This window comes from Poecilia mexicana, unplaced genomic scaffold (genome assembly GCF_051168715.1).
Source record: "Poecilia mexicana isolate PSO_F unplaced genomic scaffold, ASM5116871v1 scaffold_22, whole genome shotgun sequence".
Taxonomy (NCBI): domain Eukaryota; kingdom Metazoa; phylum Chordata; class Actinopteri; order Cyprinodontiformes; family Poeciliidae; genus Poecilia; species Poecilia mexicana.
The window spans coordinates 13,166,773-13,185,066 of record NW_028263391.1 but is presented as its reverse complement, the minus strand read 5'-3'; the positions used below and the strand labels follow the sequence as shown (position 1 = coordinate 13,185,066).

Here is an 18,294-nt window from a genome sequence, read left to right as displayed (position 1 = left end):
ACCTGGTTGTAATTCTCTTTTGTTATAATTACACAAAGTATCTTGTTTTTGATTATTTGTCTTGTTCCTTATCTTACTGAAACACCTGTCATTGTTTTAACCTTGTTACTTTAAGATCGGAAGCCCTTTCATTTCTTCTTCTGTGGTATTGTCTTAAAATTGTTTGCGCCCCGAAGCCCCTCCCCTTTTGTCATGTCCTACGGGAGAGGTGTGTGCTTTTCATTTTTCCATCTAAATACATTCAGTTTATTCATAGATCTATTTAGTTAATTTTTGTTTTATACTTTTGTGTAGGACTTAGAGCGGACAGCCTTTAACACGGTTGTGTTGTCTTTGTATTCTCGTCAGGTATGTTGTACAAAAATGTTTATAGCTTTTTTGTAAGTTGTGAGAGGTGTTCCCGCCTTTTGTCAAGTTGTCCTGCAGGAGAGGACTTGGAACGGGCAGCCTTTAACACGGTTGTTTTGTCTTTGTATTCTCGTCAGTCTCGTCAGAAATAAACCAAGAATCATCCACTTGAAAGAAACTGTGTCACGGTCCATTCACTTGATAACCAGCACAACGCAGAAAATAATACCAAAAAAATTAAAAATAAAAAAAATTGACCAAAAGGGCACTTGGGGGCAAGGAGCAAAAGGGGCAGGTGCTGCCCCGCTGCACGCGTGCCTGTTCAGTCCGGTAAGATATTAGGTTTGCAGGCATGATATTTATTTTTGCGATCATTAATAAGCGCTCCCTGAACTGTTGATTAGTTAATCTTAAACTTCTGCTCTGCTAGTTATTTTAGAAATGTTTTTGAAACAATAATTACCGAGATTATTATTGTTGTTGGGTCATTAATTTGAACACGTTTTGTTGATTTTGTTGTTGTTGTTCTTTAATAAAGTTACGAACGTTTTAAGCGAGCCAGAGGAGGACGTGCTGGTCTCAGGGTCCTGGCGGTGTTCGTCACCTAATGCCGAGATCGACTCAAAAATAAAGTTATTTATTAGCTGATTAGGTGTGTTTTAGATTGTTCTTGAAAAACTAATCAGTCACGGCTAATTAGTGGGTGAACTCACGGCTACACAGTGAATCCATTGATTTTGTTTTACAGCAGACAGCCGCTCCCCTCTCTTGCTGGTACTGCGTACCCCCGCTAAATCTTTTAGGGGTACGCAGTACCCTGCTGTACCCCCTTACTTTCACCCCTGGTTATTTCTACAATCATATTAAAACATCCATTCATCCATCCACTCTTTACTCTTTAAGATAAAAAGAAAAACGGAAAATTGGTGAGCAGCTTTGTTGGATATCATCCAGTATGACAAAAATATTTATGAATCAGAATCATGTTTTATTAAATTAGATCAACATGTTAGCACCGTCATTAGTCCAGATTATATTTGTTTCAATAACTGTCAAGTTCTTGGTTTAAAAAAAAAAAACAGCTTATATTTTAACTGAAATAAAACTCAATGGGTGTCCAGTTTGCTTACTTGTTACTTCACACATTAAATCATGTTCTGGATTCAAACTCAGTGAAATAATTTTTCACAGGGACCTATGGTTTCTACACAAAACAAAATACTGTACTATAAATTTACAATAAGTCCCTGGAAACTTGTCTGCATATGTTTGTAAAATTTGAGTTGACATTTGAGTTCAGTGAATACAACTTTTTATTATGAGAAAATAAACTAACGCTCAGACCATAGTGAGGACCATCATTGTCTTATGTAAAACCCATAATCTACAAAGTGGACTAAAGAAATTATGTTAAGTACAAAAATGCAAAAATCTATTTTATAAAAGCAAGATAATGAAAAGTTAGGCTGCATTAAGCTAACATAATAAACTGTAAAAAAAAACAAACATCCATGGTGTTAGGTACAATGCAAATCAGATATGATGTGAAATATAACTTCAGATAATTAAGGACATTCAGAATGTAAACATCAACATTCAGTTAGTTGTAACTGAGAAACACATTTAGTAGGTTTGTAGTGTCTGTAGACAGAAAGAAGAAAAAATAAGCTCATGTATGACACTGAGTGTTTTACTAAACAGAAATTAAACGAAGAATGAACACTGTTTTGCTAAAATAATTAGAGGTAAAGACAAATTAATCTTCAAGTAATGTAAAGGTCAGGAAATTACAAATCAGATTTTATTATGTGATTGAAGAGGCTTTTAAAGAGAGACAGTTTGAAAAAGTCTGGAAAACAGTGGAATGTCCTTTTGATATATTCCAAGGACATAAGCTTTATAATGTTTAAAAAGTGATGTGATTTTATGTTAATCTGCATCAGATAGTAAAAAACTTCTGCCTCCACTTGCCACAATACCTCTTGGTTTTCCCACTCATGAATAGAAATAAAAAAGTTCTTGAGTAGCAAAAAGGTTCCAAGTTCAGGTTAAATTGTACTTGTGGTTTTTAAGCTTGATCTGAAATGCAGTACAATTAAATTTTTTAGAAATTTCACAAAAATGTCAAAATTCACAACTCATGCTTCTGGTCAACGTTGAGTGGGTGTTCCATTCTTAACACTCCTGTGGTCTTAAGAGACGTGGGTCCTTTGGACCAAGCCATTTATCCTACCCTCCCCGCCTTTTATCTAGCGGTCTAACGGGATACTCCTCAAAGCCCCCTGTTCTACTCACGCTTCCCCGCAGTCAGACCGTTAACATCTGCTGCACTCCTTCTGAGCATCATGCCAAGACCGCAGGAAGATTACGAAAAGAGTTACTGATTTTGAAATGGAATTGATCTAAGTACAAATGCCAGAAAGCCATTTTCTCTGTTAGATCCTACAGATTTTAAGACCTGACTACTACTCAGGCAAGTTCAGAGTTAAAAATTTGTACTTAAATGTCCAGAAAAAATCTAATTGTTTTTGGATGAATATGGAATTTTGTGATTGTGTATAAGCTCGAGTTATTGGTACACATTTGGGTTTGCAGAAAAAGACTTTCTTCATCTTGCAGTTCAGTTCTCCTGTGTTCATTGACGGTAAAAGTCCCTCTTCCCACCCGTCTTGGTGAGCAGTTTCACATCCGTGATGACAATGTCGTGGCTCACGGCCTTGCACATATCATAGACCGTAAGCGCTGCCACGGAGGCGGCCGTCAACGCCTCCATCTCCACGCCTGTCCTACCCGTGGTGTGACAGGTTGCAGTGATAATAACAGAGCAGTGCAGCTCATCCAGCTGAAATGAGATGGAGGTGTGGTCCAGCGGGAGCGGGTGGCAAAGTGGGATGAGGGCAGAAGTCTGTTTCGATGCCATGATGCCGGCCAGCTGAGCCACAGTTAAAGCATCACCTTTAGCCAGCTGGTTATCCCGTAGGAGGTGGAAAGCGACGGTGCCCAGGATGACAGTGGCACTGGCTGTGGCTGTTCGACATGTGGGAAGCTTCCCCCCAACATCCACCATTGTTGCTCGGCCCTCGGCGTCTGTGTGCGTCAGCTGGGGTTTAGCACTACCGGGACTGTCTAAGGCTGATGGGGTGTTATGCGTGTGCTCTTCACCAGAACTTTGACTGTGAAACAACCTGACACTTAGATTTTTTTGATTCATTTTGGCATTCGGTGTGCAAAAAGCAGAAAGGGACTGGCTCCTTGGGTTGTTAGGAACACTGGATTGTTTGTACCTGAGGGGGTCTTCATTAATGAAGCTCATATTTGTGCGTTTCTTAGTGTGACGGCTGGTGAAAATGAGATCATAATCATAGTCTGAGGAGTGAAGCGGCGTCACATCGTGGCACTTCTCTTTGCTAATATGGGTCTTAATGAGTGAACGGCCACTCAATGAGGTCTTAAAGCAGCAACTAAAGGCTGTCTGTGTTGAAGCAGTGCAGCTAGCAAGGCACAGAAACTCCTTACGAGACTCATCAGAAGATGCAGTCAGATAAAGGAACGGGTCACGTTTTAGCTCAGTAAAGATGAATGAAGCCCTTTGTCGGTTTTCTGGCCTTGTGAGAAACATCTCGGAGAAATCTGTCACACCAAAAACAGAAAACATATGAAAGACAAGTTTTAAATAGAATAATTCATTAGCAAAAAAGCAAAAGAACACAAAAACTGATTACGTACAGCAGAGTCACCCACCAATGAGGACCATAGGTCTGTTCTTCATCTGAGAGATGCTGAACATGCCTGAAGAAAAAAACTAATGAATCACTTCCTAGATAAATGTATTAATTGGTAACTACCACACAATGCTGAGAGGGCTTTCACCTGCATGTTGCTTCTTCTTCCTGCCCACAGCAGCTCCAATAATTTGCAATAACTCCTCATCAGACGCTCCAGAACGGAGAATATCTCTGAGGGAAACTTCAGAGTTACCGAACAAACACACCTGAGAATCAAAGAGGAAAGCAAATCAAAAACAAGAACATACAGAGTTTTAATCTTAGCCATGACTTCTGGCTTTCAGTTTATGCATTTTATGAAAGACATGTTATAATGTTAGAGAAAATTTGATGAAGTCAACATTTACCTTGAGGTTTCCATCTGCAGTGATGCGCAAACGGTTACAGGAGCCACAGAAATTGTCTGACATGGAGGTGATGAAGCCGAGCTGACCTTTGAAACCAGGAACTTTAAAAGTCTGAAAGCAGAAAGAAGTGTTGAAAATATTTTAGGAAACAAATTCAGTGATTATGTAATAATACTGTCAAAGTTCAAATGTATAGCTTGTGTACTTTTTCCTCAGCTCTGCTTCTAAATATTACAGAACCCAACGAGAGTTTTCATAGGACTCTTTAAGTCTGTAAGACTCATCAGTAGCATAAATTGTGAACCCCTTAGGTTTAATTTACACAAGCTTGCGGTTTGATTGCAGCTTTCTCATTTGGGTTGGAAAGAGAGTTGATAGCCTATAATCCCAACCTATAGGCCACATGTGTCAAACTCAAGGCCCGTGGGCCACATGTGGCCCGCCATGTCATTTTATGTGGCCCGCCCCAGCATTTTATAGGCCGATGATTGACTTAAAATAGGTTTTGAGCACGAATTGACTACAAACTACATCTCCCACAATGCATTCCAATTGTTACCAGCAAAACATTACGGCTTCTCGCCACTAGAGAGCAGCAGAGTCACCTCAAGCTGCTTATTGATTTTCCCAGCAAATAAGACTGAGACATGGACAAGCTAACATCAAAACGTCCAAGAAAAGAAAAATCGATTTACAAGTAAGACTGTGAATGAAGATGTGTGTGAGTTGGTGTCAGTGCGGCAGGTGGCGCTAGACTTTTGTTGTTATCTGTTATCTTGACCGACAACAAAAAAAAAAAAAAAAAAAAAAAAAAATCGGTCCGGTACTATTTTATCCGTGAAATTACAATCATATTAACATCGGCTATTTAGTCGCATTTTATGCGGTTTAGTTAATATTCACCGTGAATCCAGATCTCATCACAGATTAAGCAGATAAATGTATCTACATTTTTATCGTAGTGACAAAAACCACTGACTGAGGCCCCAATAACTTTTAATAAATTAAATTAAGCGACTTCACTTACATTAGCATCACTTCACCCGCTGGGGTCTTAACAACTTCCTCCTGGTTCCCATCTGCAGAAAATTCTGCGCTAATTCATCAGTCAGTTGGATCTGTCTGATCCAAACAGATCAACTGAACTCTGAGTGTTTTACCCTGCGCAGTCGGTGTGAGCTTTTACCAGGATTTTTATTTATTTTTTTTTGTTGCATGGTTTTGCTTCTCCGAAACGGACAGATGTTATGTCTGCAGCTCCTCCAGAACGCCGCTCTCCTGGGTAACGAGCACCAAGAAGGCTCCATTTGTTAAATCCGCTGGATGAGCAGCGTTTTCTTTCTAATTCCGCAGTGGTTGAGCAGCGGATGTTACAGTCTAATTAACTTTTGCATCGTCATTTATTTCCTCAAGACAAACTACCGGCTCCTCAAATGGATTAACACAACGTTGCATTCTCTTTAGTTTTCTCTGGTCTGTAATGGAGACTTGAATTTAACGTGCCATTTCAACAAAAGGTTTGTAATGCGCTTCCTAACCATTGTTTATTTGTAAGTATTGATGTTATGGACTGAACAGACAGAAACAGAACTGTTGATTTTATTTTGAACCATTTTTTAATTGTGAAGTGTTGATTTTATTTTTGAACCCTTATTTATTTTGAACCATTTTTTAATTGTGAAGTGTTGATTTTGTTTTTGAAACCTTATTTATTGGTAAAGTGTTGATTTTATTTTTTGAACCCTTATTTATTGTAAAGTGTTGATTTTATTTTTTGAACCCTTATTTATTGTAAAGTGTTGATTTTATTTTTGAAACCTTATTTATTGTAAAGTGTTGATTTTATTTTTGAACCCTTATTTATTTTTGAAGTGTTGACCACTGACCTGAAAGACCTTACACATGAATTGTCCCATACGGGGATTGAACCAATGACCTCAGCATTACCAGCACCGTGCTCTAACCTGCTGAGCTAACTCACCTACCTTACAAACTGTTGAGCTTCCATGGATTTAAGAACTTACATGATCTTACCACAATGAAGATTTGATAAAAGTGCTTATATTCTAATGTTTTTCAAAACAACATACATCATATTTTATTTTCCAGAGATTTTGTATTTTTAAGTGTTGATATTATTTTTGAACCATTTTTAATTTTCAAGTGTTGATTGTATTTCACAGATATTTTTTTATTTTAATGTTTTAATTTGTTGATCCCAGGCTTAGTTTATGGACTGCAATGTGAAATTAGGCACAAGTATAAGTCTTACAGTTTGTTCACCAAGTGCTGTGCTCTCTGAGAGGATCTGTGGTATTTGACATCGTTCCATACTCGTTATTAGTCTCTAAAAAAAATGTTGATCATCTACCAGGAACACTGCAGAGAGCATGAGTTTCTAGTAGTGTAGTGGTTATCACATTTGCTTCACACGCAAAAGGTCTCTGGTTCGAAACCAGACAGAAACAGATTTTTGCATGTTCTATTCATCACAGGTGTTTACTAAAGGTCAACAAGGGTTCTGTGGTGTCATGGTCTGTACTCTGAATCCAGGCATCTGAGTGCAAACTTCAGTTGAAATGTTCATGTGTTGAATCTCACATCATCAACTTTGGAACCTCAAACTGAATCAAAGCAGAGAAGCTCAGTTCCTGTAGTGTAGTGGTTATCACATTTGCTTAACACGCAAAAGGTCTCTGGTTCGAAACCAGACAGAAATGGTTTTTGTCGGTTATGCATCTCTTGGGGTGCAGTGAGACAACAAGAGCCTTCCTCTTTCGTGATGGTTCATTTGCCAATCGACTTCAATGTTGGCTTCTTTGAAATCGAAGCTACTTTACTTCAATTACCAATTGGCAGTTCTATGGTGTGTCAAACTCGTGGCCCCCCAGCATTTTATAGGCCATGGGAACTCAAATGCAATATATAAAACTTCAATACATAAAATCAGTTATTTAACAATATGAGGTGTTTAATTTATTTTTAACATTGTATTTTCATACATTTATGCTAGGGCTGCCCAAGTCTAGTTTTCCAGAGCTACCATCTGCAACTTTAGATGCATTCCTTCTCTAACACACCTGGACCATTGACTCATTATAAGCCTCTACGGACCTGAATGAGGGAAGTCAACCTTTTGTCTGGAGTGTTTTAGCAGGGATGCACTCCTGATTTGTACCGTCAATGTGGCCCGTTGAGGGGGGCCAATATGCTGAAGTGGCCCTCGATGAAATTGAGCTTGACACCCCTGCTATAGGCTATCATTAGTATTTCAGCTAGGTGTAGTTTTTTAGCTCATGTTAACTTATAAACTGTTGTGACCTTACAGTTTAGCTTCTGCAATTTTCACTAAAAATATTCATGTTACAGAATTCACACTGCATTTTTGCATTTGTGTGAATTCTGCATTTTAATGCAAAAAAAAAGTTATCTATTAATTTTCACATAGATTGGCTTTGTTTACTAATTAGGGAGACTTTTGAAGGCAAGTGGTTGAAGTGGATGTTATTAAGGGGCATCAAAGTCATGGGAACTGAACTGAATCTTGAAATTTTTTGTATAATTTCCCTTCTGTATCACAATTATACACCATCTTGTGTATAATTGTGATATGGAATTATATATAAAATCTCAATAATATACATTTAAGTTTGTTGTCGTATCATGACACAATTTTAAAAAGTTTAAGAAGTGTGAAAACTAGGGCTGCTGTAAACGAATATTTTAGTAATCGAGTAATCTATCGATTATTCTTACGATTAATCGAGTAATCGGATAAAAAAAATATAAAATGAAATATTGGTAAATCTGGCATAATACCGGTGTTACTATCAGATATCAATATCAGTCCAATGTTTCATATTTGAGCATCCCTAACAGTTGCTTTTTTGTAGTTTAGAAAACTAACCTGTAACAATAATAGCTCACTTTCTAAGTTAACCAGAAGAAAAGTTATAGAAAAATCTGAAATTATATTGAATTTAATAACAAAGAGGCAGGCTCACAAATATGCTTATAAAAAATGTCTACAATCCAGCTTTTAGTTTATGTATTCATCTTCAGTGAGTTTAATAGATTAATTAAACTCACCTTGCCACCTAACCTGTCACGCTTTGGGTTTGAAAATACGGGAAATGCCGCCTGGAGTGGGAGGAGAGGGCGAATGAACGAACGTAAGATGGGGTGGAGGGGAGGAAATAGACCAGCGGACTGACGAACCGTTAGACCGGGGGACGAACACGGGGGAAGCAATACGGGATATTTACGACACCTTCACTGGTCACACTCAGAAACTCATCTACCAGCCATGTACGATGCGCTCCGCCACCCGTTTCTTCAGACCGGGATATGAAATTTATTGTGCGGTTCGTCGGTAAAGCTACATTTACACGGTAAGCATCAGCTACTCAGCCGCCCGCCCTGTTCAGTCTATCCGCTCACCTCAGCGCTCTTCCCGCCGTTCGCTTTCAACCAGCAGCCCCGGAGGAGAAATGCTGCCGTACTCCAGGCATTCCCCAGTCATTTTAAGGATGCTTATTGGTTCCCCAAAAACGATAAAAAGTCGGGCATTATCATCAATCAATAAAATTCCCACGGGCCAATCTTGAAGATTGGACTTTATGCCGCTGAGACTTAGCTTTTGTCAACAACTCAGAGGCGGAAGTGAGAGCTCCGCGCAACGCAAATGAAGTCCCGGCCGGAACACGGTGCGCTAAATAATAAAACATAAATTAACGAAGCTTCGAGGCAGGTAAATTTTCCTCGAGGAATTTTAGTAATCGAGGTACTCGAATCATTCGAGGAATCGTTTCAGCCCTAGTGAAAACCTTTGTAGCATAAGAATTATGTTCCATCAGATGTGGAGAACCTGACCTTGGCAGTGTCAGCAGGTCCAGACTGAAGCCTTTCCAGGTTGGGCCACTGCTGCCTGATCTGGTCCAGCATCTCCTGGTAACTCACCATCTTCTTAAAGTTCCACTTGTTTCCTGCAGAGACCAGAGGAAGCCATGTTGAATTTGTTCCATGGGTTTACGCTAAAAAAAAAAAATATCTACAACAGAAACTTCTTTTACATGAAGATACACGCCTCCCTTACATGAACCGAGTCATTTTGTGAGAAGAAAAACCTCACCATCGAATGGCATGTACTCAATGAAGCGAACCTCCAGAGGCTTCTTCTCTGTGAGCTGCACAAAATCTAAGAGCTCATCCTCGTTCAGGCCTCTCATCACCACACAGTTGATCTGCAGATGGCAGCACATAACAATAGACCAAGGTTATATAACCATAAAAATGTTAAATACAAGGCCTCAAAGTGGGAGGAGATTTTTTTCAGCATGGTAAAAAGAGGTTGAAAGGTCTGTAATCAACTGTTTGGCATGTTGACAATAGATTGGGAAGATTTAGTGTAACTGCAGTTCTCTGACCAGACAGTAGAGGTCAGCCTAATGAAGTCTGATGACTAAAGTCTTGAAAGCTACCCAGTATAGTTTGGTACAGCCCAGTTTGGTTTAAGCATTTTAATCACTCATCTGTCTGTAGACTAGTTAAGTTTAGGCCAGTAACTGATATATAATGATCAACACACATCTGCCAAGTGCAAAATGTAAAATTTGCTTGTTTTTCACACTGAATGGCTATGAGAAAAGGGTCACTGTGTCACGCAATATCTATGATCCAGTGTAACAAAGTCGTAGGAAGATGAATGTTCCTAGACGCCCCAATGAAGAAAAATTATAAAAATGCTTCAGTTTTATTTTATACAAATCGTCATCAGTACAAATAATTATGGCACCAGTTATATTCTCACAATTATTTCTAACTGTGAGATTAATTTTATGACATAACTTCACTCTAATAAAAAAGAAAAATCACTTTTCAGTATTATATGTTTCTGTGGTAAAAGTGGAATTTTCTGAAGCTTTTTATATATATTTACACAAAGTGTGACCACAAAGAGTAATTTAAGAAATGTTTTCTTATGAGAAATGTATGATTATTCCTTTAGTTTGAAACATACCTTGACTGGATTGTAGCCCAATTCAACTGCTTTGTCAATGCTCTCCATGACTTTATGAAAACCTGAGGAGAAAGAAGGATGGAAATGTCAATAAAAGTTAAGGGTATCGTTAATAAAGAAGTTACTGAAACCAACACAAAAATAAATAAGTAATATTTCCTTCAACGTGTTCTACTTTAGCTTTAAAGGTTTTCTTTGTTCATAAGTGTAAAAACATCAGCATCCCATCCCTCTGCAGTAGTCAGAGCTTTGTGACAATCAACTATAGAGAATATGATCATTTGTTTCTATGAGCAGAAAATAAAACAAATCCAGGGAGCTGCAGGTAATCTTCTCTGTGGGAGGTGGTTAATTGATCTGCCACAATGGAAATTAAACATCACATTTATTGTTCTACTAATCTCAAACGTTAAGATTAAATTCAGTTTGCAATTTTCAGCAACTAATCTGAAAATGAACAGACAACACTGCTTCCACGTTCTGGTCTTTTTCTCCCGTTTCATTTCCTAATCTCATTCGGTCCATCTGTTCCTGCTTTTCTGAAGCCAACAACCCAGAGCTCTGGCCTGCTGCTACCTCTAGGCTGACTGCCTGGGGCTTGCAGACTGTAACCTGCTGGGGTTTATCAACAACCATAGCAACATACAAAACGCACTGATTCTGATTTTTAGCAGTTTTGTAACTCGGGATAGAAAAAGATCTGCCTGAATGAATTCCCAAATGTACTTTGTCATCAGACACAGAGAGTCGGCTGGTTAAGGACATAAAAACAAAGAGTGGCATCAGTCTCCATAGCAACGAGTTGTCTCTAGTCAATATCTCTCCCAAAAATCTCTTTTAATTAGATGAGACCAAGATTAAAGGTCTCTGGCATGTAGGATGAATATGAATCCGTGGAAAAGTTCCTCATCCCAAATGCCAAGTATGGTGGAGAATCAGTGATGCTGTGGGCCTGATTCTCTACCTCAGGTTTTATTTAAAATATCTCTTTCTCTGTTTGCAGCAATCATGTCAAATTTTACGGGAGAGAAGTAGGGGTTCAATAACAATGGGGAAAAAAAATGTTTCAGCAAATAAACCACAGTTTATTTTACCACATGTTTGCTAGGGGTGTCTGGGTGCGCTTCAACAGTCCTTACAGGTTAAATCTTTATCCTCACCTTTTCGCCTGACTACAAACTCAAATTTTGCTGGAACCAAAGAGTCGAGGCTGATGTTAATCAGGTCCAGTCCAGCATCTTTCAGCTTCGGCAAAAGCCTGGATAAGTTAATCCCGTTGGTTGTAACTGCAACAGTTTTCAGACCCACTAGCTTTTTCAGTTCAGCTGCAGAAGAAAAAAGCAGAAGAGAAAAATGAAAGAGTGAAGAAAAATGTATTCTATAAACCAAAGGGTTTAATCTCAAACCACAAGGGATTGAATGATTTAAACTGCTCTCCAAAACAGATTACTCAGCATTACTCAGCATTTTGTAGGACTTCATTCTACAAAACACTACAGAGTTCACAAAATACTCATACCTTATTACTGTTGCAATTGAAATAATCATCTTGAGAAATTGTAATAAAGCAGTGGCTTCTACTTGTTTTATGCTTAAGTTTCTGCTTTGCGACAAGACAGCTTTGGATGACACTGACAGCAGAATAGCCCGTGGTTCTAACTTAAGTACATCAACCATTAAATTTAATTCAAAAGCAGCAAAAACATACAAAAACCTTGATGACATAAGTGTCTCTTAAGAGTCTCAAACTGATTGTTTTTGAAACTCCTGGCTCTTTCTTTCATATTTTATAATCTGTGCTTATCATTTTTAACCAAATATCAGTTAGAGAGACCACAATTAAAGGAAAAAAACATAATGTTCTACAGAAAAGCAGTGGACTAAAAGGTTAATGTTAATTTTCCACTGGAGCTTAGAGCTTAAAACAAGTCACCTGACATCCCGCTGGTCACCTGACCCATGACACTGCAGTAAGTGTTTATCTTTATGCTGCAGCCCTTAGTCCTCTTTATGCGATTGTGTCGTTAACAGTATAAAGGCGGCTCACGGAGCAGAGGTTGAAAAGGTTAATTTACAAACGAGGCTGTAAAATTAAGGCAAAGATAATCAGTCATTAAACTGAACCAGCTGCTGCAATGTGACAACTTCCACAAACTTTTGTTTCAACCTGAAGGAATGCAGCAAAAATCTGTTCAGTTCTGGTGCAGTCAGCTGGGCTGGCACATGAGCCACCGTCTGAGAGGACTGTTACAACATCCATCTGATCATTCAGGAAGCCATATAAACAACCCCGTGTTCAGCAGAAGCTTTCAGAGATATCACTGAGACAAACATTAAAAAAAGTCCTCTTCAAAGGAACGTGTGTACTACTTGAGAAATAATTCATTCAGCTCATTAAAATAAGTCTAACTGTAAAAACAAATCTAAGCACAGTTTCGGGGCATTTTGGAGAAGAAGAGAATCTTGTATTCTGTATTTTAATCGTCCTGCTGCTCAGCCTTGAGCTTGTTATCTCAGTAGGAGGAACATTTATGAGCTTGTCATCTATTGTTCATTCTTTTGATCTGACAAAGATCGTAGTTTCATAAATATTGTTTATAATTAATAAATCGGAGCAGAAAGGAGTCACACAGAGAAGTCTTCTGTTCATTCTTGCAAATAGCTTCTGACATCCTAAGCCTCCATCTTTGTATTGTGCTCATTTTGACATATTACATGCAAAAGTTTCAATGAATTTCATTGGGATTTTATCTGACAAGCCATTCAAAAAGTAGTGCTTTAATGTTAAGTAGGTAGGAAAAATGTTACATTCATCTACTTAAAATGTGGTGTGTATTTGTATCCAAACATTTTTTTTTCACTTCACAATTATGTAGTAAGTTGTTAGTTTAGCACATAAAAATCTAAAAAAAAAAACACTATTACATTTGTGACTGTAACGACAACAAAGTGTGAACACGTTCAAGGCCCAGTAAGTGTTTCTTACCAATGATATCCAGAACATCGGGTCTGATGAGAGGCTCCCCTCCAGTGAGGCGGATTTTGTCCACTCCCTCTCGGACAAAGAGCTGAGCAAGGGTCAGCACCTCGGAGGTGGAGAGCAGCTGGCCCCGCGGCGTGAGCTTCACTCCCTCCTCTGGCATGCAGTACTGACCTGAGCGACAGGAACATCCAACATGCGAGCTAAATAAAAACACGTCATTATAGACACAAAACATGAAGGAGGAAAAAGGAAACAGTAGAATAATGGGTGTTATGAAGTACTAGGATGAGCTCAAGTCAAAATTTTGTAACATGATCATTTATTAGACAGGCTATTATTCAAAAATCTAAATTTAGCAACAAAAAATCTAACTTCCTCACGACTGTTCTGATAATCCATCTTTGTACTACAAAGATTTGCTTATTTGTCCATCTAATACGTGTTTTTTGTTAAGTGAAACAAATTTTATCTAAATACGTTTGTTTAGCAAACTGACTATTTCAGTTTGTTGCTTTCATTTAAAGCAATAGTTAGGGATACGTTTCTTTTTAAGATAGAACCAAAATATTATTGGCAGATTTTATTCAAACGTAGTGGATCTAAATACTTAATGAAAAAAAAAACAAACACTAAGATCAATTTAAAACTTGGAGGTCTTGGAAGAAACAAAACAGAAACCATCAAAGTTTCATTCTTTGATTATGAAAAATTAGTGTAAAGGGTATTAAATTCTGTGCAACAAACACCTGAAAACTACAATGAAACTTAAAGAAAGCCAGCCTGTAGAGTTACATTTTTTGCAAGCAATGATAAGTGAAATGGAAAATAACTTTTAGCAACGATCGTCATGACAGCTCTTCTGAGCTTTGTTGCTTCTGCAGCAAGGAGAAAAGTTAATCAGATCCACCACAATAAACCATTATAATTTAGAGTTATAGATAAAACAACAAATGTAATCAATATGTTTTGCTATTTTAGCAGCAGACACTCATTACCTTGTTTGTTGTGGTAAATTTACTCAGGTTTATTGTACAGCGGGTCTCATCCCAGCCCTAGTTTACTCACAGCGAAGGTTGCATTTCTCAGTCAGAGAGATGCGAAGATAGTTATGTCTGCGGCCAAAGCTGTCAGTCAAGAAAGCTGAAAACGGCAGAACCTTCTCGTCTGTTAATCTCTCCTGGAAGAGAAAACCAGAAAAATAAATACTAATAACAAAAATGTGTCTTTGAAACAGTGTTGACAGACACATTTGTTCAATTAGTAGAAATAAATAATATTATTTGCTTATAAAAAGCTTGAGCAAACTTTTTTTTTTCAAATGATCTGTGACCTACAGATGCCAGAAGGTTATAGGCCAAAAGGCCAGAATGTGTCACCCCATCAGATGGAGCACAGAATCCCACTAAAAATAATCTTTTGATTTCCTAAACTAAAACGATTACCAAAATAATCCAGTCCTATATTTTAGCAGAACGTTTTCACTAGCATTAGAGGCTGGAAGAAACAGTGTTAAGCTCATGTTCATGTTACTATAAGATAGACTTTGTTTAAGGTAAATTCAGTCATTGATTATGTCATAACAATGGATTTTTGTGCAGAAATAGAGAACTTTTCACAAAAAGGGAATCCAAGTCATGAAAAGTAGAACAAACATTAGGTTTATTTTTGCACATCTTGGTCATTTAGAAAGCAGATCTTGGTTATTTGTAACATTAAATCACATGTATTTCTAGTCAGCATGGTGTTGGTTAATAATCAACCCGGAAAGATGGTCTGATTCAGGCCTCAACGTGAACTCGGACTGCAGTTTCTTAACAACAACTTTGTGACCAAACCTCATTAGCCCGAACTGGGAAAACTCCAGGACGTGAACCCAGAACCCCAGCTTTAACCTGCAGTCTGTATTCCAGCACCAGTCTTACCAAGCTGGGTCTGGTCTGGAAGTTTGCAGCAGCCACTGAGGAATCTCGGAGTTCGAGCTCATTCTCCTGGTGCGTAGCGCTGGAAAACAGCCGCTGCTCGCTTCTGTTGTGGCACCGAGCGAAGAAGGTTCTGGCATTTCTCAGACTGCAGCAGATACGGGTTCCAGCAGCCATGTTAGTGTTGCTTTCTGACAGCTCGGACACCCAGTGGTAGTGAGCTTTCCTAGAAACATATCAGTTCACCCTAAGAACACCGGGGGACTGTGAGGGGCGGACACTCACCAACCAATCAAGTGAACAGACGTATTTCCCACTGCATGCTGGGTAATGTAGTTAAAACCGCTCGTCTAGATTGGATGACGGCAATCAGAAGTAAGTTGTGGTATTTGTTTGTAGGGGCCTTAGTAGTTTTACTTAAAAACAGACCGCATATTTGAACCATGTAAGCGAAGCAAAAATGTATTTTAAAGAGAAAAAAAACGAGTTATTGGTAAAAAAAAAAAGTGTATTATTGTGTTTGTTATAAACGGTGTGGGATTTACTAAAAATGTATTAGAATTGTGTCTATTGGACAAAAAGTATTTGTGTTTTTTTTTTCTTCGTCCAATGTTTGTAAAAGAGAAAATCAATAATAAATCGAGTTTGTTTTGCTCAAATCACTTAAATTGTTGCAATGAATGAAAATGAATACAACACTGATAACCTCGTGTAAACCTCTAACAAGAACTGTACCTTTTGATGACTAAAACTATTATCTATGATGTAAAAGTCGCATAAAAATCCATAAAAACTTTGAGGAACAATTCGTCTTTTAACCACTAGAGGGAAGTGCAATTTAAAATATTTGTTCCTCTCTCTATTGGACTTCACATTTTCAAATTCAATTACGTCAAGTAAATGATATTAAACCTAAAATGCATTCACAGATGTTTACATTTACGGGATCAGTTGTAGTTTTGCTTATATTTTGATACTCTTTGATTTTTTAATGAGTACATCTATTTTTGTTCTTTGTATGTGGGTGTTATGTTTTAGCATTGTCTTGAAATATATGCCAGGACACTCTTGTAAATGAGGTTAAGTAAAAAAATAAAAAATAAATATGGATGAAAAACAGTGGACATAAGAAGGAAGGTACATTTACAGGCTACAAAATAACAAAAACAGAATCTCATTTGCAAATGCAGTGGCAGAAATTTTATTTTTATCAGCTCTTATCTTGAAAACACACACACACACACACACACACACACACGCACACACAATTCTCGACATAACAAATAATGACCACCTCCAAAGGCTATAATCAGAAAAACAACTGCAGACTCCTGGTGATTTCTGATGAGGTGTATTGTATTCAAGACTCCTTTTTTGAACTCTAACGCTGTTCGTTTTTGGTTTATATCTGTCTGAATCTGCTAATGTCAACCCTGCTAGCTCATTGGTTACCTTTCTCTGTAATATTTTTGTTGTTGTTAATGAGAACTATTTACATAAGCGAACCCCACCAAGAACTGAAAATATTGTGTTTTTCAGATGTTTGACTTTCTCACAAAGTCAAACATCTGCAAAAAGTCTGAAATATGCTGTGGTCTGGGTGAAAATAAAATCTACAAAATAAACAAACTTGAACAGATGATCAGAATCTGAGTTAGCGTTTATTTAAAAAATAAATTCCTGTAATTTTAATATGAATTGAATGTCATTATTCATCCTGTTACAGCAATCTGTCGCAATGATTGTGGTTTAACTTCACAAGTTGCAGTACTCTAAACCAAAATATGGTCTTGGATTTTTTTTTATGCATTTTGCTCAAAGCGTTTTTCCAACACTGTTATGAATTCATGGAAAATGCTGAACATGAAGAAAAAGCAGAATTAATGAGTCCCATTTAAAACTTGTGCCATTCTGTATTAAATCCTGCAAATAATACAACTCAAGTTAAACTGATTTTACATGCAGAAAAAACATAATGAAGAAAGTTCCTCTGCTTTGTTTGAGGCAACTTTACTTTTTGCTCATTGTGAAGTTTAGTTTTATTGTCCTTTTGACTCCTACAGATTGGGAAAATTACACCGAAGTACTCGGCAAGTTCCATAACAACACCCATTTATTGGTAAAGTCTGGCTTGTTCTGGCTTCTCTGCTCCTCCTCCTGTCTGAAGCTGGCATTGGCTCAACCAGTTTTTGTGTGGGTTGATGCAGGATGATCTGCTTCACCACCAGCTGGTGTAGATTAAGCATCATTAGGGTCATTTATGTTTTTGTCTTTGGTTTGTTTCCATTAGCCTTGCAGACTCCAGCCACCTGCCTTCTGGTCACTCGTCTAACTCCCTCAGCATTGATAACCAAAGATTTTCAGCTGTTCTATGAGAAATGTTTCCACTTATTTGTTCTCTAGCAAACACAAAATATTTAATTTTGTGTTTTCCCGTTCATCACTGTTTTATTTGCTGTAATATTCTCCAGAGATTTATTTGCATCAATGTCTGCTGCTATTCACAAAATTTGTTGGGCAGGGTTAGAGTTTCTTATTGGATTAAATTCATGCATTGTTTTGTGTGTTTGACTGAAGTTTTTTTTTGTGTGTGTTAAAAGTCTTTTATTTGTACGATCTAGTTGTGGAAGTTCAGAAATTCTTGCTGGTTCACAAGTTTGATTGCTTTGTCATTTGCCTGAGGTGGGTGTCTACAGAGATGATTGATTCTACACATGATTTTCTCTGCTCCAGCTGCCATGTTCATGCTTTCTTTCTGTCTTGTGAAAATCTTTTATTTTAACTTTGGTGACTTTTAATTAAATAGATGCACAGATTTTCTAATCTGTGTTGCTCTTTATAATTAAGTCCATTACTTAGGCTGGAACAGTCCCTGGTGGTTAAAAGCAGCTAA

General features: G+C 37.8%; 1 protein-coding gene and 1 non-coding gene across 3 annotated transcripts; one reads left to right on the top strand and one right to left on the bottom strand.

The window, feature by feature from the left end:
- Positions 1–1,315: 1,315 nt before the first annotated feature.
- Positions 1,316–17,561, bottom strand: mocs1 (molybdenum cofactor synthesis 1). 2 transcript variants are annotated; one of them, XM_014992738.2, is made up of 11 exons: positions 15,405–17,561; positions 14,548–14,659; positions 13,486–13,653; positions 11,660–11,824; positions 10,500–10,561; positions 9,612–9,723; positions 9,353–9,465; positions 4,481–4,591; positions 4,219–4,339; positions 4,090–4,137; positions 1,316–3,978 (listed from the first exon to the last, which is right to left on the bottom strand). In XM_014992738.2, exons 1-11 carry the CDS (start codon positions 15,576–15,578, stop codon positions 2,984–2,986), a joined length of 2,181 nt encoding a protein of 726 aa, XP_014848224.2. In that variant the 5' UTR covers positions 15,579–17,561; the 3' UTR covers positions 1,316–2,983. The 2 variants fall into 2 exon arrangements, with proteins under 2 accessions (XP_014848224.2, XP_014848225.1); XM_014992739.2 differs by having other exon boundaries at positions 3,843–3,978; positions 4,075–4,137; positions 15,405–17,560.
- trnav-aac (transfer RNA valine (anticodon AAC)) lies at positions 7,128–7,200 on the top strand. The gene has a single exon. It is a non-coding gene; the product is annotated as a tRNA-Val (tRNA).
- Positions 17,562–18,294: the final 733 nt, after the last annotated feature.

Excerpts from the sequence above, each read along its gene's own strand:
- mocs1 (XM_014992738.2), bottom strand. The coding sequence starts at position 15,578 with ATGGCTGCTGGAACCCGTATCTGCTGCAGTCTGAGAAATGCCAGAACC. Across the intron at positions 4,340-4,480 it reads CTGCAGATGGAAACCTCAAG|GTGTGTTTGTTCGGTAACTC; the intron begins GTAAATGTTGAC and ends TTTGATTCTCAG. Across the intron at positions 3,979-4,089 it reads CAGACCTATGGTCCTCATTG|ATTTCTCCGAGATGTTTCTC; the intron begins GTGGGTGACTCT and ends TTGGTGTGACAG.